This window comes from Martes martes (assembly GCF_963455335.1).
Source record: "Martes martes genome assembly, chromosome: 4".
NCBI classification, from domain to species: Eukaryota; Metazoa; Chordata; class Mammalia; order Carnivora; family Mustelidae; genus Martes; species Martes martes.
Window position 1 is genome coordinate 182192366 of NC_137891.1, and position 21200 is coordinate 182213565.

At 45.4% G+C, this 21200-nt stretch overlaps 1 protein-coding gene across 1 annotated transcript; it reads right to left on the bottom strand.

The window, feature by feature from the left end:
* Positions 1-13106: 13106 nt before the first annotated feature.
* Positions 13107-20777, bottom strand: AADACL3 (arylacetamide deacetylase like 3; the record flags this gene model as incomplete). Its single annotated transcript, XM_080802816.1, has 4 exons — positions 13107-13881; positions 15621-15684; positions 17441-17657; positions 20610-20777. The coding sequence occupies 4 exons, from the start codon at positions 20775-20777 to the stop codon at positions 13107-13109; spliced, it is 1224 nt and encodes a 407-aa protein (XP_080658942.1).
* Between the last annotated feature and the right edge of the window lie 423 nt (positions 20778-21200).

Consider the following 21200-nt stretch of genomic DNA (forward strand, 5'->3'; position numbering starts at 1 on the left):
GGTAAGTGTTTGCCCCGAGGCTTTGGACTTGACACAGTTCCAGGTCTCGGGAGTGGGGAGATGTTATATAGTTGCTGAGTTTAGGGTATCTTTTTCATCTTCCCAGCTACCCTTCTGAGTGGGTACAGATGATGACACCCTGCCAATTTCATAAAATAAACGGGCCCAAGTGACTACTTTCAGCCTCCAGGGAGAGGTGCCGTGATCTTGGATTCCCTACTGTTGACTGTCTCCATGGTGATAGGCTCTGCAGATAAATACTCTCCTTAAGGGGGAAGTTGATTCTTCAGGAGACAAACCGGCCGCATAGAAGCAAATCAAACCAACAATAACCACCACAAATGCAGGGCTAGAAGGACCTTATTTTTGTGTTGTCACCCTGTGAGAGGCATTGTCGTTGGGGTATTTTAACAAGGTGAATTGAGATGATCCCGTTCTATTACTAATTCTATTACTCTAGTGCTAATGGGCTAGGCCCATGCAGAGATATTTGCATGTAGTCACTCATTTAATTCTCACAGCAGCCCTTTGAAACAGAGACCACTGTTATACCCATTTTATAGATGAGAACAGTGAAGCAAGGAGAGATTAAGTAGCTGTTTAACGTCACCCACGTGGGAGAGCCGGGATTTGAATCCACTCTGATTTTGGCCTAGACCCCTGGGCTCCAGTTAGTGCTTGTCTGCCCCTTTGCCCAAGGTGTTTTCACAAAAAATCCTATCTTTGTGCTCAAACTGATACCTTGTGGTTTTTTCGGTTGGTCTTCATTCGCCGCCCCCCCCCAATCATTTTATTGAGCAAATGCTACATCCTGAGCACTGAGCTGTGGGTGTAATGCGCAGAATGTAACTAGACCAGGGTCCCATCCCCACAGAGGGACCCCACTGAGGTCCAATGGGAGAAAGGCCATTATTTTGTTTATTCACAAAACAAACAAAAAAAAAATAGGAACCACCTCTCTATCAAGGGAGGGCTGATTCAATAAATTATGGCACATCCATATAATGAAATACTCTGTAGCTGTTAAAAAAAAATGCTAACAGAGAAAGGTGCCCCCTCTACGGTTGACTTAAAGAAGCAGAACCCTGTAGTCTCACTTGCCACAAATGAAATCATCCAGTTTCAAGTAGGTAATTCAGAGAAGGTATTTTCCAACAGCCTTTAAACAAAAGAAGAGGAACCCCAAGAAACTATTTGTTCCCTCTGGCGGAGAGAAGACCTGAAGACACACTACAGAGCATGGCAAACCTCTGTTTGGTAGGGGCAACCATCTGGACAGGCTAGAGCTGTGAAGAAGGGATGTCCTTCCGATCCAAATACAGGGGAGTCATGCGTTCTGTATAATTCCATTTTTAAAAATTTTTAATTATAAAATAACACAATATGAACAAGTACATTAAAAATAAATGTACAGGGGCACCTGGATGGCTCAGTGGGTTAAGCCTCTGCCTTCAGCTCAGGTCATGATCCCAGGGTCCTGGGATGGAGCCCCGAATCTGGCTCTCTGCTCTGATTTCAACCCCCCCCCCCGCCGCCGCTGCGCCTACCTCTCTGCCTACTTGTGACCTCTCTCTCTGTTAAATAAATAAATAAAATCTTTCAAAATAAATAAATAAATGTACAGATAAATGAATTACAGTAGAGCACACCCTCACAAAACAGCACGGAGGTCAAGAAACAGAACATATCCAGCAGCTCAGGGCCACACACGCACCTCCCTTTCCAACCTGACTTCTGTAGCTGTCACTTCCTTGCCTTTTTTTTTTTTAAATATGCTGAGCCCCAAAGGATGCATTCCTATAGCTAATGCTTAGCCTTGCCTGTTTGTGGAGTTGGTATAAATGGAACTGTATAGCATGTATTCATTTGAGTCTGGTTTCTTTTCCTAAATATAGTTAATTTTTTTTAAAAGATTTTATGTGTTTATTTGAGAGAGAGAGAGCACAAGCAGGGGGGAGGAGGCAGAGGGAGAGGGAGAAGCAGACTCTCCACTGAACAGGGAGCCCGACTCTGGGTTGGATCGCAGGACCCTGGGATCATGACCTGAGCCGAAGGCAGATGCTTACTTGACTGAGCCACCCCAGTGCCCCTAAAGTTAATATTTTTAAGATTCACTCATGTTGCATGGAGCCGTGGTTGCTATGACTTTTTTGTACTTGTTCTCTGGGGCCAAGATACAGCCATTTCTCTAGGGCAGTGGCTCTCAAATTTCTAGTTTCTTAAAAATTATTGAGGGGGCACCTGGGTGCTCAGTTGGTTAAACATCTGCCTTCGGCTCAGGTCATGATCCCAGAGTCCTTGGATTGAGCCCCACGTCGGGCTCCCTGCTAGGCAGGAAGCCTACTTCTCCCTCTGCCCACTCCCCCTGCTTGTGCTCTCTTTCTTTCTCTGTCAAATAAATAAACTAAATCTTTTAAAAAATTATTGAGGACCCAGAGGACTTTATGAAATATGGGTTATATTAGTAGTCTGGAACCAGGTCATAGAGCTCCTGAGAGCCCCCCGGTGCTTCTCTCTTCCCAATTCCACCTTCTGTAAAATCACATTGGGAGCTCAAAATCCTTCATGGGGGGAATATTTACACCACAGGATGGGCAAACCCAATAGATTAATGTAAACACATTGATTTTTATGTATTGATTTCAAAAAATTCCATCTGTTGTGCTATATTGTTTGGTGTAAAGGAGGAAATCTAACCTCATATAGATATGTAGTCAGGAGAGAGAGAAACATTTCCATAGGCTTTGCAGCTAACTGTGGCTATTCTTTGATGCTAAAGGAAAACTCAACGAGTGGTAGTTTCTTGCTGGTTAGTTACCCTGTGGAATCTGAAACTGCGCCGACACCCGTTTGAGCTCTGTTCCATTAAAAGCCACTGACTGAGCTTGTGCTGTGAGTGGATCTTTCAGTTATTTGCGATTTGTAACATCATGGTGGTCATTTGGAATCCATGGGTACGCTGAGCCTTGTACATCTTCCAAATGTTGGCAGAGTATATGACGTTGTAAGAATTGCATCTGCTGATACCACCAGTGATCTCATCAGAAAAACATTTAAACGTGAGGAAGTTGACCAGCTCACAGTGATGGATACAAGGTTTCCAAAATTCTAGTTTTAGTTTGAAAGCTCAAAACTCTTTCACAGACAATAACTAATATCCATTGTTTTCCCTGAAGGGTCAGAGGTACTTCATTCATTTTTAAGAAAATATCACCCAGATGTTCAGCTTGAATAATCACGGTTTGTCTAGCCAACATGTCTTCAAGTCAAAATGGTATTCGATTAAAAAAAAAAAAAAGCCCACCTAATTCTGCTTACAACTTCAGTGTTCTCTTTCAAGAGAATATCATTCTTGGGTATGCAACAGCAGAGTTTTACACACACCTACCTTCTGTTTCATCACACAGCAGTTGGAAAGGTATCTGCTCAAAGGTCAAAGATTTAATAGAATTAGTGATTTGGGGGCATGTGGGTGGCTCAGTCGTTAAGTGTCTGACTTTGGCTCAGGTCATGTTCCCAGGGTCCTGGGATCGAGCCCCACATCGGGCTCCCTACTCAGCGGGAAACCTGCTTCTCCCTCTCCCACTCCCCCTGCTTGCGTTCCCTCTCACTGTTTCTCTCTCTGTCAAATAAATAAATAAAATCCTTTAAAAAATTAGTAACTTTTCCTTCTTCATCAAGGACAAACTTAAGTGAAACTAACATCATCATCATTACCATCATCATCATTATTAATTATTTTATTGCAAGTGTGTAGTGGTGGAGAACACGACTGCCAGCCCCGCTGGTACCCTGCCTTGATTCCCGCATGGGCATTAGCTGGTTTACCCACGAGTCCATCTGCACTGTCAGTACCAACATCGACATGGTGAAAAGGGGCAAATGACCTCATTACTAAGAAAATAGTTTAGCCATTGTAGGTCCCCTGAAGGAAGCTTGAGGATCTCTAGGGATCTTGCTTGGAAACTTCTGCTCTAAGATATATACCTACAGCAAGGGAATGGCTGGTCATAGCACATGTGGTCTTCAATGTTGCTAGACAGCGTCAAATGCATTGTGCAATGTATCAGTTCATATTCCCCCCATCAGTATGTATGTTTGCTTCCATTACTCCATACCTCTAGAGCTTTATCATCATTCTAAACAGAAACTCTGTACTCATTAAGCAATAGCTCCCCATTTCTACTTCCCCCTGGTAATCTCTGTTCTACTTTTCATCTCTATGAATTTTCCTTTTCCACATACCTCATATAAATAAAAGCATACGAGGTTTTTGTTTGGTTGAGCTGGGTTGGGTTTGGTCTTGCTTATTGCACTTAGCCTAATGTTTTCAAGGCTCATCCATGGTATAGTACACGTCAGGATTTCATTCTGAATTTCTTTTTTGGACAAATAATGGCTGAATAATATTCCATTATGTATATATATAAAATGGAATATATATATATATATATATATATATATATATATATATATATATCACTGTGTTTATCCAATCATCTGTTGGACATCTGGATCATTTCCACCTTTTGGCTATTGCAAATAGTGCTGCTATGACTGTAGGTGTACAGATACCTGAGTTTTTCCCCTTCCAGTCTTTCAAAATATCTAGGGAGGGAACTGGCAACACAAAACTCTTTTTCCCAGGGTTCACACCAGTTCATGTTCCCACCAGCAATCAGCAGCGTGTCCCATTTCTCCACATCCTTGCCAACCCTTGTTACATTCCATTTCTGTTATAATAATAATATTATTTTTAGGCATTTTTTGTCGATGCCATTTATTGGGTTAAAGAAATTTTCTTCTAGTCTAAAGAACTGACAGTTTTTCCCTAAATAAATGTTTAAGGTTTGCATCTATTAAGATAATCACACAGTTTCCTTCACTTAATGCATTAATGTGATAAATGACATTGAGTTTGTGATATTAACAAATTCTCCAATGTGAAACAGATCTTACAATCTAGTATAAACTCAACTTGGTCATGATACGCTATCCTTAGTATATACTGATGCATTCAGTTTGCTAAATACTTTTTGGAAATATTTATATCCATGAGCAAAATTTCACAGCCTATAATGTTCACTCCCACTATCATTGTGGAATTTTATTACTAAGTAAGTCTCACAGAAGGAGCTTATCTGCTTTTTATATTCTCTATGCCAGTTTATGTCGGATTAATATCATTTCCCCCTTAACATAAGAAAATCAAGGCATCTGGGTCAAGAGATTTACATTTTGTATCTGTTTGTTTGCTTTGTTGGAAGGCTTCCAATGGATTCAGTATCTTTTATGATAAAAACAAATCAGATTTTCTCTTTTTAGTTTGGTAAATTGTGCTTTTCTGGGAATTTACACATTGCGTCTAAATTCTCAATTGTTTAGCATATGCTGCTCATAACCTCCTCTTGTCATCTTCTTAATACCTCTAGGACCTGTACTGAAGTCCCTTTTTATTCCTCTTATTCACTATTTCTGCTCTCCTTTTTCCTTATTGGTCTTAGCAGATGCTTATCGATTTTCTTAGCACTTTCAAAGAGCCCCAGCATGGCATTAATGATCATCTCTACTGTGTGATTATTATTATTTTTTTTTTAGAATTAGTAAAATTTTATTTTGTCTCATTATCTGCCTATTACAACTGGAGAAACAAATGTACAAAAATAAGGTCAAGAAAGTTGGACAAGGTTGTAGACTCATTGGTGGAGCCCTTATCCTGAATTAAAGCCAACTTTTTAATGCATAAATTAATAGTATACAAGTAAGTCAGCTAAATACTTCTTCTCTTGTTTTATGATAATTTGTGTATTTTCTTTTTTTTTAAATTAAATTTTTTATTTATTTTCAGCGTAACAGTATTCATTGTTTTTTCACCACACCCAGTGCTCCATGCAATCTGTACCCTCCCCAATACCCACCACCTGGTTCCCCCACCCTCCCACCCCCCGCCCCTTCAAAACCCTCAGGTTGTTTTTCAGAGTCCATAGTCTCTCATGATTCACCTGCCCTTCCAATTTCCCTCAACTCCCTTCTCCTCTCCATCTACCCTTGTCCTCTATATTATTTGTTATGCTCCACAAATAAGTGAAACCATATGATACTGGACTCTCTCTGTTTGACTTATTTCACTGTGTGATTATTTTATATTTTAGAAATTTTACCCTGAAGATATAAGAACATATGTAAAGAAAAGAAAATATATTGAAAACTAGAAATTACTTTTTTTTATTATTTGACAGAGGTCACAAGGAGGCAGAGAAGCAGGCAGAGAGAGAGCAGAGGAAGCAAACTCCCTGCTGAGCAGGGAGCCCAATGTGGGGCTCGATCCCAGGACTCTGGGATCATGACCTGAGCCGAAGGCAGAGGCTTAACCCAATGAGCCATGCAGGCGCCCCTAGAAATTACTTTTTAATGCTTAATCTTTCACTCATTTTAGCAAATTCTCAGCCACTCTGTTCAAATATTGCTTCTGCCTCATTTCTTTCCCCTTGTTTTCCGGGGCACCAGTTACATACTGGTGACACCTTATCACTGCATCTTCAATGCCTCTTGTTGGCTCCTCTGTGTCTTCTATCCTTTTGTCTCTTTGTGCTTAATTCTGTGTCATTTTGATTCTGACCTGCATTCCAGCTCACATATCTTCTCTCTTCAAGGGTGCAATCACCCAGGGGATTTTTAGTTTGATCTCTTGCATTTTTCAGTTCTAAAATTTCTGTTCTAGGGGTGGCTGGGGGGTTCAGTCGAATAAGCATCTGCCTTCAGCTCAGGTCATGATCCCAGGGTCCTAGGATCAAGCCCCATGTCGGGGTCCCTGCTCAGTGGGAAGCCTGCTTCTCCCTCTGCCCTGCCCCCTGCTTGTGCTTGCTCTCTTTCTCTCTCCCATGCTCTCTTTCTAATAAATGATAAAATCTTAAAAAAAAATAGAATACAATTTCTGTGTGATTCATAGATATGTTGCATTTTATAGCTTCAAATTTTAAATTTTTCTACCTTTTGAATTTTAAAAAAATTAATTATTTCAAAAAGACAGAATGTAGGGGGTGGGGAGGGAGAGAGAGAATCTCAAGCAGAATCCCGCTGAGCACAAAGCCCAACACAGGGTTTGATCCATGACCCCGAGATCATGTCCTGAGCTGAAACCAAAGAATTGGATGCCCAACCAACTGAGCCACCTAGGCACCCTTCTACCTTTTGAATTTTTAAATTCCCACTCTTTGCCTTCCAAATTTTTCAAATCTATAGATTTCTAGATTATACTTATAGATTATATTTTAAATGTGTAGATTATACTCATAGACTATATACAGATTTACCTCTTCTATTTATTCAGATTATGTGTATAAATATATTGATACAGATTTTATCTCCTTGGACAGAGTAAGCAGAACCATTCTACAGCATGTGACTCCTTTTTGTGTGTGTGTTTTATTTAATCTCCATGCCCAACGTGGGGTTCAAACTCACAATCCCAAGATCAAAATTCACATGCTCCTCCAGCTGAACCCGCCAGGTGCCCTCTTTCTTTTTCTTTTTTCATTTTAGCTGTTGTTTCTGTGACTTCTTTTTGCTAGCTCTTCTTTTCTCATGTACCTGGTACTTGAAAAAGTATTTGCAAAAGTAATGTAGTTCTAAGATGACGTTATCCTTCTGCAGAGGTGACTGTCATTTGCTTCTCTAATCACCTGTTGACATTAGAAATTAGGGATCACTTGCATCCAGTTTAGGGGCAGGCATCTTGGATCATTGTATGATCCCAATGCCATGTGCTCAGCACCATGTTAGAGGAATGACAGCATGCTCTGCATATTCACAGAAGGACCTAACCCTGCTTGGCTTTCCAGAGAAGCAGAACCTAAGACGAGACCTGAGAGCTAGATCATGGATTGACTTCTGCCCTCCTCCTGGTCCAGCATGACCTAGAAACACTTCTTAAAGATGACCAATCTGCTTCGGGGTATTTTGCACAGAACAAAATAGTGGTGGGTGGTAGACTTGGAACTCAGACTCACTTGGCTTGAACTTCAAGATTGCCCAAGTCAACCTTGGTTTCCTAATCTAAAAATTGGGAGTGAATACCATGAGGTGATGAAAATTCAATGAAATGCCACCAATAAAACACCTCATAAGATGTCTGTCACATACAAGGGGTAGATAAATATTCAATCCCTTCTTCCCTTCAGGCTTAAACCAAGTTTATCTTAGTGACAAAATCCATTCCTTTCCCTACAGGAGAGGAGCATATTTGGGAAATTGGGAAATAGGAGAGCTTTTTCCTGTGACTAGAAATGCTTTGAAACTGAACCCCAGGCACTGCCTTATCTGATTCAACTTTGTGCAGTAATTTGCAAGACAACCAGCTATGATATTGGGGCAGAGATATGCTAGCCAGGGAAAAGAGCAAGCCATGACAACCATGGGAATGAGGAGACAATCTGCTGGCTCTGGCATCATTTGCTTTCTTCTGTAGGATGCATCAATGTTGGAGGCAACAAACCAATAATGTTACAGCTTGTCCTGCCCCCTCAGCTGATTCTTGGAGAGTTTCATTTGAGTGAAGGAACTTTCCTTTTAAAAATATGGCCCTGCCATGCCAACTTGGTCCCACCCTACTAATCGTCAAGCCAATCCATTTTCTTTTTGCCTTTGGGATTGATGGTTATGATCCAATGATTTCCCTCCCAGTTGAGATCTGCTGGGAAATAGGACAGGCATCTTGGGACCATCCACCATTTAAAATATCCCCAGTTAACAGTTCTCCTTGACCCATCACAGAATCACACATGCAAAAGGGGGCGTGTGCAGACACATTCACTACAGATTCATTGGTCTGTGAAAAACTAGAAAGAGACCAAATGTGTTCACCGCTTGGGAATGGCTAAGAACTGTAATATAGCCACAATGGGGAATACTGTGCAGTAGCTAGAAATAGTACAGTAAATCTATGTTGTTTACTAAGCTAGATTTCGAAGATATAGCATTGATTGAAAACACTCAAGTGTTACAAAATGTACAGAATAATACCTTTTATGTACTAATATATGGCAAAGTCATCCCACAAAATATGGCTCTATTTTTTCCATGGGTACACATCTGTGTATGTAAAAGCATAGAAATAGGCTTTAAAGGATTGGAAGACCACCCCCTTCCAACAAGGCAACAGGGGATAGAGTGAAGGAAGGGTGGTCAAAAAGGACGTTAGCCTTATCTCCAGTATTTGAAGGCTTTACTTAAAAAGACAATATTGGGGCTCCTGGGTGGGTCAGTTTGTTAAACATCTGATTCTTTGTTTCAGAACTGTGAGATCAAGCCCCACATCTGGCTCCTTGCTCAGCACAGACTCTGCTTGAGATTTTCTCTCTCCCTCTTCCCCTCCCCCATTCACATGCACTCTCTCTCTCTCTCTAAAATAAAAAAATAAATCTTTCAAAAAAATTAAAAATAAAAGGACAATATCTTTGTGTGTCACTTTTATAATTTACAATTAATGTTTTGAAGGTAGAATGGAAATATTGTGATTGCGAGCATGGTAAGCTGTAATATTATCCAAAAAATATCCGCCACCTGGGGAGAATGATGCTTCTCTGTTGAGTCAATGTCAGGTGCGGCTGCATGACTTGCTCTGGTCAACGAAAGGTCAAAGGAAGGTTGGGGAGCCCATGTGTGATTTGCCGTGGTCTTTTCTCCTCTGCCATGAGACTGGAGAACATCTCACAGAGAGGCTTTTCCATCAGCCTGGTTTGCTAGAGCAGACAGATATGGAGCAGAGCTCCAGCCAAGCTGAGAAGACCACGTAACGTATAATGTGAGCAAGAAATAGTCCTTTGTTGTCTTAAGCCATTAAGACTATGGGGCCACTTGTCATTGCAGCAGAACCTAACCTAGACTGACTATAGTAGCCTGGGGATAACAGAGAGCCAGCAGTCACTCTGGAGCAGAGGGTGCAGGCAGAGAGGAGACAAGGTTTGGGGCCAGAAAGGCAGGGAGGTCCTGGATGGGGGTGAGGAGTACCATGAGGAAGACAATGAAAGGGAAGTGGTGGGAAGAGAAGTAGAGTCTGGTTTTGCCCATTTTTCCAACTTTGCCTTCAGACCTTGTCCTCAATTGCCATCTGACCAACGAGAACAATTTGGGATTCAACACGTTTTCCTTTATCAGCTGGCCCTGGCCTAACTGGCAGTTCTTTTCAGGGGAGTCCTGGGGAATTTACTGAGAAAACACTTGCACAATGTCAGGGCTTAATGGTATGCAGGTGTTCATCAACCCTGAGCTGGTATTAGCTGGGCACCTCAGCTATAACGATCAATTCTAAAGTCACTCAGACTTTGAGAAAGCTGCAGTCAAAAAGCAAAGGAAACCAAATGAGCAAAAACTTACTTGGCTCCATCAGCCTGACTCAGATCAAACAGCAGCTGACACCTAGGTGGTTGGCAAATGACTCAAATAAGGTCATGTGGCTCAGTCGTGTCTTTTAATTCTAAATGATGGAAAAGGAAAGGGCTAATGGGCCATGGGACATGGCAGAAAGGGGGTGTTTTCAGGTGGATCAGGGGTTCAATGCACAGCACCTGACCAACTATGTGGCCTTGAGCCTGACTGGAAAGAGACGGGAAATGAGCATTGTTATTAACAACTCTGGGCCTCCGTTTCCTCACCTGTAAAATGGGTTTAAGCATACTTACTTTGTAGAATTCATGTGACGAACAAATGAGTGTGTTGTGCGGGGTGCATAGCTGGTGGATTAAATAAAAATATGCAGATCATGGACTGCATGAGGAGACACGAGGCACCCACATGGGATTGGCAGGCAGCTCCTTCAGCATCCCAGCCCCCACCCTGGGGAAGTGGGACCCGGGGTCATTTCAATACGCTCACACAAAGGTAATAAACTCATAAGATTTATTGCTCACAGATCCCAGAAACGTGTTGGGGGTGTGCAGTGAAATGAGGAAAGGGCAGTCCTCTGTCTCAGGTCTCAAGCGAGCAGGAGAGAGAGCAGAGTAGCAAGTACCGGCTTCTGATGAGATGGTTGGGGCAAAGGTCACTTACATCTTGTGGGCTTGACCCCCAAGTGGTTATTTTAAAAAGGTGCCCTGTGAAAAGTAAAGTGGGAACTTGGAAATCCTAAGCTTGAGGTTCTTATCTGCATGTCCATGGGTGTGAGCAGGATTGCCAGGCTGCAAATTGCCTGGGCAACAACTTGAAAGAGCTCTTTTTTCATCACAGGGGGATGGAAATTTAAATCCAGAGGCTCCTCCAGCCCTGAAAATGCAACCAACACATGTCCTCTGGGCATGGTCCTCCAGTGGCTCCCACACTCCTCACCACCCCACAGTAGAAAAGCTGACCACCCAAGTTCCCACAAGGTCAGCTCAGTCCCACTTACTTATGTCAAGAGGCAGGGCGAAACAATGAAGACCACACTCCAGGAGAGGAGCCTACCCAGACTCAACTGAGAGACCTAGTCTAGAAGAGACCATGCTCCTCAGATCCCATCCTGCCCAACAGCCGAGTGGCCACCAGACCAGGCACTTTCAGTGAGTGGTTCCTATCTTTCCAACAAAGACACCTGCTGGTCTTCTGCTGTGAATGGATCCAGAAGCCACCAAGTGGGACTCCTCTCTGCCCCATGCTTCAGCACAAACATTCAACTGAAAGCAAGTCAAGGACATGCACGGGGACCTCTGTGCAGTACACTTGGATCTTGGCCTATAAAAGCTGTTAGCCAACCAGGAGCAGAGCCTCCTGAAGACCTAGTAGGGCCATACTGGGAACCTGGGCCTGCTCTTTCATGGAAATGTCCTCAGGGACAGGTGGTCAACTGACCCAGTGGTCCTTGACATCTCTTGCCACTTCCAAATACTCTGATTCGGGGTTCATTCAGCTTCTGTAGTAGCATAAGCATTGATGTCCACCAACAGAGTATGCATTGATGTCTACCGCAGAGTAGTAAGTGTTGATTAGAGGAAAGTACTCCCTCCCTCCCTCACGCTCAGTCCAAGCCCCCAGTGGAACGGATCCCATCCTCCACCCCAAAGTTGACATGGAACTTAGGCCTGGTTGGTCAAAGCATTCCACTCTCTAGGTTGTGGCAACTGGACACACTACTCAGCAAGCCCACAGGGCCATTGAGCTACGGTGTGGTTTCTGCTAGGGTGGCTGAGAATGAGGCACGGGACTCTGGAGAGTGTGAATATGGAGCTGCTCAGGGCCACCATATGCAGAGGGGAAGGGGCCATCCATGCAGCAGAGCACAGAATGGAAGAAAGAAGAGAAGGCAGCTCACCAGCTTGTTTGAGTTCCTGGATCAAACGATACCTGATTTATCCCGGGAATTCATAGCTATCAATACATTCTTTCTCTGATTTAGGCCAATTTGAGCTGGTTCTGTGTCTTAAAACAGAAGCAGTTCTTGCCAACACATCTCAGTCCCTTGGACCCCTTTGACTCCAAGAGCTCCAGAGCTCCCCCATCAGGTGGCTCTGGGCCGTCTTCATCTGCCACTGGGTGCCAACCACTACAGAAAGCCTATCCACTCTGTCCTAACTCTTCCAGTCTAGAGAGTTGAAACTCTTGAGTTCAGAGGCAGAGGAACAGAGCGGGGAAACGTCACTGTGTACCCAGAGGAGAAGGACAACAGGTTCTCCACCTCCACCCAGCAGTCTGGAACATCAGAGCCCCATCCTCTGAGCTAGATTGAAGAGAGCCCATGGGATTGCACAGGATATGTCCCTCTTTCATTCCAAGGCCAGCCAAGTGGACACTCCTGCCACCCACAGCCTAGACCAGCCTGAACTCTCCCTCAGGGAAGCCAGAGGCAACCTTCACATGACCATTCACTCTCAGATGACTGCTGCAGATCGTCAGCTCATGTTTTCCCAACGGTGAACAAGAACAGAGCGCCACCCTCCCCCCAAACCTGTCTCTCCTACTTCTCTCCCTCCAGACATCAGAAACATGCATTCTACATTTCTGGAACCTGAAGCAAGAAGAACATGGCAACTTCGACCCCCTCCCTAGCCCCACTCAACTTCACCTCCATCACAACAGAGAGCCCTGCTGGGGAAACAGATGGTGGTGGAATGCACTAGTCTTGGAAGGAAAAATGGTCACAACCCCTTTAGAAAATGAACCATGGCGTCCAGAATCCTTGTGGAGCAGGGAAAGTGCAAACAGCCCATATCTAAGGTACTAAGCACTCCATGGAAACCATCCTCCATGTGGTGCCAAGTCACTGGGACTCCCAGGTCCTCCAGCCGCTTCTTGTACAACAGCGAGTCATCCCGGAGAAGGTCAAACTCACAGCTCACAATGAACGTTTCGGGGAGCTGGGACACGACTTCATCTTCTGCAATCAGGGGTGAGTTCACGAAATCCAGCGTGTGGCTTGTCTCCAGATAGGCAGCCTCATTCAAGGGCACAGAGGTCATCGGCTGGTAGGTTCCCTTCTTAAACCTCTCTGGGATGTTTTCTGCACCCAACCACTTTCTATATTTTTCCCAGAATTCAGCAGGCAAATGGGCGCCTTCCAGGATAGTGCTTTTCCAGGAGGGGTTGACGTCCAGTAAAGCGCTCCAACAGTAGAAGGCAAAGTCTTGGCTGGACATGGGGACATTCTTGTTCTGCTGATGGGAGGGGAGCTGGAAATGCATAGCCTGGAGACTGGGGTAGATCAGGATCTGAGCACGGATCTTGGGGAGATCTGGACACCCCAGAAATCTTTGACAGATTGCCGTTGCCATCCCCCCTCCCACACTGTCCCCACAGAGCGCAACCCGATCTGGGTCCACCCCATACGTGTTCAGGGACTTCAGGAAGTGGGTCGTAGCTGCAATGCAGTCTCTTAGCGCCACAGGGAACTTATGGTGGGGCAACTTGCGGTATCTAAAAAAGAATCAAGGAACACGGTTTACACCCAGCTCCCTAGCAAAATCAGACCTGTGTCTACCATCCTTTAGGCCAAGTTTCTTCCATTAACTTCTCTTTCTGAAGCCTGAGCAGGTGAAGTGAAGGTATGTGGCCTGAAAGAAGTGATGGACATGAAGGCCACTGTGTCTGGCACGTAGGCTCAGTGAGTGGTGGCTGCTATTCCCTCTGTCTCAGTGCCCCTTTGGGGGACAGGCAATGACCACGAGAGCCCTCAACAACTTAGCAATTACCAACACAAACTCCATCTTTCTGTACCAACCTGCTGGTGCATCCTTGACTCACACTTGTCCCCTCACTTATGTTCCTTCGTGAGCATCTCCAGATTTGCCTGGGTTTCAATTCTAACTAATCCTGCCAAGCTCACGGGTTTTGTGGGAGGATCTTGTAGATGTAAATACTGCCTGAGACCAGCAGTTAACCTGTGGGTCTCCTCCAGGTCAGCCGTGTCCACTCTGGGCCATTCCTGCCCTGCCCGTGAGCCACGCGAGTCCCTGGGCTCCATACTCACGTTGCTGCCGTGCAAGCCCACCAGCCCAGCATGCTAGACCTCCCCATTTTTCAAGAGATTCCAGAAATCTGGGTGTTGTGAGAAATGTTACCACTTCAAACTTTAAAAATATAAAACTATTCTATGGGATCAACGAATTTTTGCCAACCATTTCCATTCCGATGCCTCCTATTTTTAAGCTGTCCTGAGTTCAGGCCTGGACAGCAACGTTTCAACTAAAACCTTATCTTCCTTGGATTCATAAACTAATTTTCTTGTAGAGAGTTGCTGGTATAATAGACCGGTGACGTCTTTGTTCAGCACGGCCAGAGCTATAAGGAGTATCGTGGCCAACGCCTGAATCGAGAATTCCCCAAGGCAGAAAATATCTCACAGCTGAGAATTATAAAGTGAGTGGTTTCTCTGGGTCCCCCTTCATCCAGGACCGATTTTTGTATTTTTCACTCTCAATCGACCAGTTGTGCTACAAGGAAGCTGGGACATTTTTTCTTGCTAAGACCCCAGCACATGGCATTTCTTTATGGCATGTGCATTTAAACAAAGCTGCAGGAAAGTTTAGTCAGGAGAAACCACCCTGCTCCCGTGGGACGTTGTGTCAGGTGGTGGGGGCGGGAGGTCTCGCCTGCCCCATGTCCACCAAGCCCTCTTTGAGGTTCCAAACTAGGAGGTCGACTCTCCAAGATCAGGTAGGAGAGAGTGGCTTTTTAATCCTTCTTAGTTCCTTCGACAGATCTCACCGGGATGGACCCCTCACCACCACCACCACCTCGGGAGCCCTTGGGAATGCCATGGCAATGTCTGCCCTCATCTGGTTTACCACGTGGGGCACCGTGGTATTGCGTGGAAGGAGGGGCTGAGTGTCTGGAACATGCCGAGCTCTTCCGCCTGGTGAAGCACTTTCCACCCAATGGGGCTCATGTGCACAAAGCTCTGCACCTGATCTGCTCTACAAAGACCCCTCCCCACACAGCTTCCGGGTGACAGCCTGCACGGGATGCCGGAGGGTCCCCCCGCAGGAAGGAGTGCCGTTCTCTGCCTCTTTCTCTCTCTGTCTCTTTCCTTTCCTCCCCTCAGGGTTGCTCACAGCCCATCCTGTGCCCCAGTGTTCTGGTATCCCAGGGTCCTTTTGCCTCCCCGCCTCCCACACCATCATCACCCAGCGCCACCTCCTCGTTCCCGTGCTCACCCAACTGCTAGAACCACCGAGTCACTTTTCTTGGACAAATGACAGCATATGGCATAGTGGGTTCCTAGAAAATAAAAGGTTTTGAACATTCACTAGGATGGTTATTGGCTTCCTTTGGCAGCCGTCACCATGGGCTGCCCCTTCTCTTCTGACAACCACCATGGATAGAGAGCTGGGGTTGATCCTAATGGGCCTTTGCAGACTTTCTTCCAGCTGTGGAGAAGCCTTCCTCCTCCACTTGCTAGAATTTCTCCTGTCCTGTCTGAACAACTTCCTCTAAGATCCCCTCTTTCCCCGTGGATTCTGCAATTCATTCAAAATATCTGAGATGCTGTTTAGCTGTAGGGCACAGTGGTTCGGGGTGTGAGCTCTGGATTCAGACCTGAGTTCACATCCTGACTTTGCCTCCTTCTCGCTTGAGCAGAAGTAGTCTGGAGCAAATGCCGTCACCTCCCTGAGGCTTGACTGCCACACCTATAAAATGGGCACAACGGGGGTGCCTGGGTGGCTCAGTGAGTTAAAGCCTCTGCCTTCAGCTCAGGTCATGATCCCAGGGTCCAGGGATTGAGCCCCGAATCAGGCTTTCTGCTCAGCGGGGAGCCTGCTTCCTCCTCTCTCTCTCTCTCTGCCTGCCTGTCTGCCTACTTGTGATCTCTGTCTGTCAAATAAATAGATAAAATCTTTTTTTAAAAAAGTTTAAAAAAATGGGCACAATGATAACAACAGGGCTGTGCGGGGGTTAATGAGATCATGCACATGAAGGGTCTCTACAGTGCCTGCCGTGTAAATATTAATTACTAATAATATTATTTGATACCCATTGACTGTTAGCACCATTCATTGCGCAAATGGAACCCAAACCGCGGCTACATGAAATCCCTTATTTTCCCGAGGCTACCACTGTGGGCTTCTGCCTTTCCACGGTTTAGAAGGCAGGGCTGAAACCAAATAAAATTGTTTTTCTCCTTAAATTCTTGGGGCACCTGTGTGGAGGAAGTTAAGATAATAAAATTGTCTCAATTTTGAGGTTTTTTCCTCTCATTAACTCTCCTCAAATTTTTGATTCTCCTGTCTGTACCGGAATTTGTCTCAGGAAATATCTGGCATGAAACAAAAGGTTGTGTCTCTGGGTTTTTTTGTTTGTTGTTTGTTTTTCACTTTAAAAAAAATCCTTATTTCCAACTAAATAGAGGTGGTAGTTGTAGAACACTGTTAGTGTAGTAAATACCACTGAATCGTACAGTTGAAAGCAGCTAATCTGGGGCGCCTGGGTGGCTCAGTGGGTTAAGCATCTGCCTTTGGCTCAGATGATGATCCCAGGGTCCTGGGATCAAGTCCTGCATCAGGCTCCCTGCTGAGTGGGGAGTCTGCTTGTCACTCTGCCTCTGCCCCTCCCCCTCCCCTGCTCATGCTCTATCAAATAAATTAATAAGATCTTAAAAAATAGAGTGGGTAATCTTATGTTGTGTGAATTTCATGTATATAAATATATATACATAGATTATACACATAAATAAATACATAAATATGTATGTATGTGTGTGTGTGTGTATATATATATATATATACATATATATATATATATTTTTTCCCCCCATATTTGGGTCTCCTCACTTCCAGAAAGAGATCCAAACATTCCATATCTTTGCTGCCAGCCTGATCTGGGCCCCACTCCCTCTCTGGCCATGCTCTGTCCTGTAGCGGCTTATAGACTCCAGGACAGTGATGGGAGAGCCCCGTCTTGCTGGAAGGCAGGTGCTCCCCCGCTCTGCTCTGAGGCTTTCCTACTACAGATGAGGGTCTGAGGGAAGGACTCTTACTCAGGCTCCCCATGACTGCCCCGCCGCCATGGTAGAACACGATGCCAGGCCTGAGGGTGCAGGAGGACACCTTGGGCTGGTACAGCTTCACAGGGATCGTCCCGTAGTGGAGATCTGTGACCAGGACATCTGGGTCCTCCTTGAGTGGCACTAGATCATGCACGAAACGGACAAACTGAGGCATAGAGCAGATTCTCAGTTTCTCAAAAATCATCCCCTGTTGGTGAGAGAAGAGGAAATGAGGTGGGAAGGGTTTCAGTGTACAGCGCAGTGGAGTCCTGCCACTGCCCGTGGCCCCCCGCGGGGTGGCTCGAGGGGAGACTGAGTCACAGTCCGGCTCCACCGCATGGGCCCCCATGACCCTGCCGTAGATCCACCCCACCTCGGTCCACCCACACCGCCCCTTCCTCTCCCCGGACACCTGATACCTAGCCCCATAAACCAGGCTTCTGGCCACCCCCGGAGGTCCCTTTAACCCAGAACACCCCCCACCGTGGCCTGGACATGACCTCTCTTCCCAAAGATGCCGTTCCGGACCAGCCTAGCCAACATGGCCATTCCAAGCATTAGTTGCTATTAGGACCTGATAATGACATTGTGGTTATGTTTTTTAGAAGGTGGGGGGTAAAGATACGAATTTAGTGATCCAAAGAGGCACCCGCACCCCAATGTTTATAACAGCAATGTCCACAATAACCAAACTATGGGAAGAGCCCAGATGTCCATCGACAGGTGAATGGATAAAGAAGATGTGGTCTATATACACAATGGAATACTATGCAGCCATCAAAAATGAAATCTTGCCATTTGCAACCACATGGCAACCACAACTAGAGGGTATTACACTGAGCAAAATAAGTCTGTCCGAGAATTATCATACAATCTCACCCACATGCGAAATTTAAGAAACAAAACAGAGGATCGTGGGGGAAGGGAGGAAAAAAAAAAAAACAAGACGAAATCAGAGAGGGAGACAAACCATAAGAGACTCTTAATCATAGGAAACAAACTGAGGGTTGCTGGTGAGGGGGGATGGGGTAACAGGGTGACATTAAGCAGGGCACTAGGTACGATATAAGACTGATAAATCACGGACCTCTATCTCTGAAATTGATAAGACCACTGTATGGTCAATAATCGAACTTACATTTTTAAAAGGATACAAAGTAAAAAAATAAAATAAAAATAAATAGAAGGTGAGGGGTTCTTGTCTTTTAGAGATACCTACTGAAGCTTTTTTGGATAAATATAATACCCAAGATCTGCTTCCTAGGAAATGGGAAGGGGGAAAAGTTAGGGTCACGGGTGCAACAAGGTTGGCGGGGGGTCAGCAGTCAGTGCTGGGGGGCTGGGGTGCAGGCACATCTTTATGGTATTCTGTCTCCTATGTCTGGGAGTCGGCATAATAAGCAGTAAAAGAAAACAAAGTGGGCTCTTCCCCACGCATCCTCTTTCGAGCGGCTCGGCCCCAAGGTCCTTTCGGCTTTTAGTGATGCCTGTGGACCTTGAGACAGAATATTTCCAACACATAAAGTAAAATACATGGGATTACCAAAGAAACCAATTTCTTTTCAATTATAGTTATCAAAACAGGGAGTTACACGGGTAAAGTAATAATGCACGTGCTTCCTTATTAGCACACCAAGTAGCAAGACCTAGTGGCCGGTTTAACACTATCATAACTTCAGAGAAACGAGGCCCGCACACCGTTCTTCGCAATATCTGCAAAAATGTCATCTGCTCTGAAAACAGCTGGCATGTGCCTTGGTGACAAACCCCGGGTTCTGCTGTCACAATTGTGGTTTGTCCTCTTCATTCCTAATGGAAGGAAATACCACTTTTCCTTTAGAGGCGAGGGGAAATGGAGTGGTTTTTACCTCCCCCCAAATTCAGGGACTCTGCCTTCTGTCGCCGTTGCAGATTCAGGGAACCCCGGATTCAGAAGCCCCGCGGTTCCCTCCTGCCCTGTCCCACTTTCTTCGTATCACTTGCCATGGCGTAAATCAATTAATTTCTAGTGAGTTTGCTTGTTTCTCACTGTCTCCCCATGGACATTTCCGTGACAGTTTGAGCATCCTGAAGGCAGCCTCTCTCTGGGACTTCCTTTGTCTCTCCCATCATTGGTCCCAGGGCCAGGAACTGGTGGGTGACATATGGGAGTCACAAGACACTTCTTCATAGAAAAAAAACCAAAGCAGCAAATAGCAGTAAGGCTAATACTTAACGAAGGCTTCCTCCACCCCAGGCATCGTCCGCCGCCCGCAGGATGGCTTACCTCCCGAGAGCCCATGCTACAAATCTAGACTGTTATTCCCCCTCTTTTGCAGATGAGGAAACTAAGTCACCATATTTGGGAACCAGGACTACCAGACTACGAGAGTCAAGGGCAGGAAAGCCACAGGAGAAATCAGTGGGTTTTGTGAAAGCTGAACTTGAAGGTAGGAAACCTTCAGCCTGAGCGTGCTTCTCCAGGACGGATCCCTCATGAGAACAGGTGCTTTCGATCACTTTTCATTACATAAGAGACTCAGCACTTCTTCTGTGTGTTCAATTCATCATCCGTCTGGAAAGGCACCACTCATCCGCATGTGCAACTTGGACACAGGTCTCCCCGTGATGCATTTATATCTGTTTTATTAAACTCACACACCAGGAATAACGAGCAAAATCTGATTATATTCCATAAATAGTTTTCCACCTCTCAAAAGTAACAAAATACATCTCTAAAGTCACATTCTGTAGTTTTGCTAATTTACTAAATTAGCACTAATTTACTAATTGGCCGCATATCTCTTTATTGTTGGCTGCTGCCAGCTAGCAGGTAGGTAGTGATGGGGGCTCCAGATTCAGAAGGGCTCATTCCTCACTTCACAGCATCACGCCGTGCACTGTGAAGAAAGTAAGTTGGAAGGCAGGAAAGCGGGACTGGAGCAGGGCTTTTTTCCTCCATTAACAGAGGATGTAAGTTATTTTATCATTTTGTGGCTACGAGCCCACTGCTGCTTGAGCAACACCACAAAGAGGTTGGGAACCTCATGACTAATATGTTACATATTAGCCTCCACGGCTGTGATAGTAGCATTAACGCAACCACAATCTTCCCAAGTGTGTTTTCCCAACTCCCTCCTTCAGCCTCCGAAAGACGGGACAAATAAAACACACCACTCACCCACGTCACCAACAGCTCGAAAATACAGTGCAGGACCCGCAGTTTCATGGGGTGGCCGATGGCGACAGGGATTTCCGCGGTGAGGAAATGGTTGCAGACAACCCACAGCCCAACCCCCACGGAGAACACGCAGGCCGCCTGGAGGAGAAGCAGGAACGGGACTGCCATCGTGCTGTTTTCAACACAGAAGAAAGAGAGGAGGTTGTGCTCCGGGCGGGCCACTCAGGACAGGGTTTGGAGCCAGCCACCCTCCTCCACTTATATACCACACCCTGCCCTCCCCATCTCCCCATCTCCCCAGCACTGGCCAGGCCAGGTGAGTCACAGACTCAGGTGAGGACGCAGTTCTAGGACAGCGCCCATGCACAGGAGAAAGAGGTTCATGCAGCCTGACTCAGCTAGAAATGAGGGCTCCAAACTTCCAGCTTACATCCTGGGGCACTGCTACTAGAAATGGCCCTGGAGACGTCCCCATGGGCATCACAAACACCATTTCCTCCAACTGCGCTTGGGACAACCTCCCAATTCCACTCTGGCCACACTTGCCGTTCCTTAGTCTACCAAGGAGGCCCCAGGGCATTTGCACTTGCT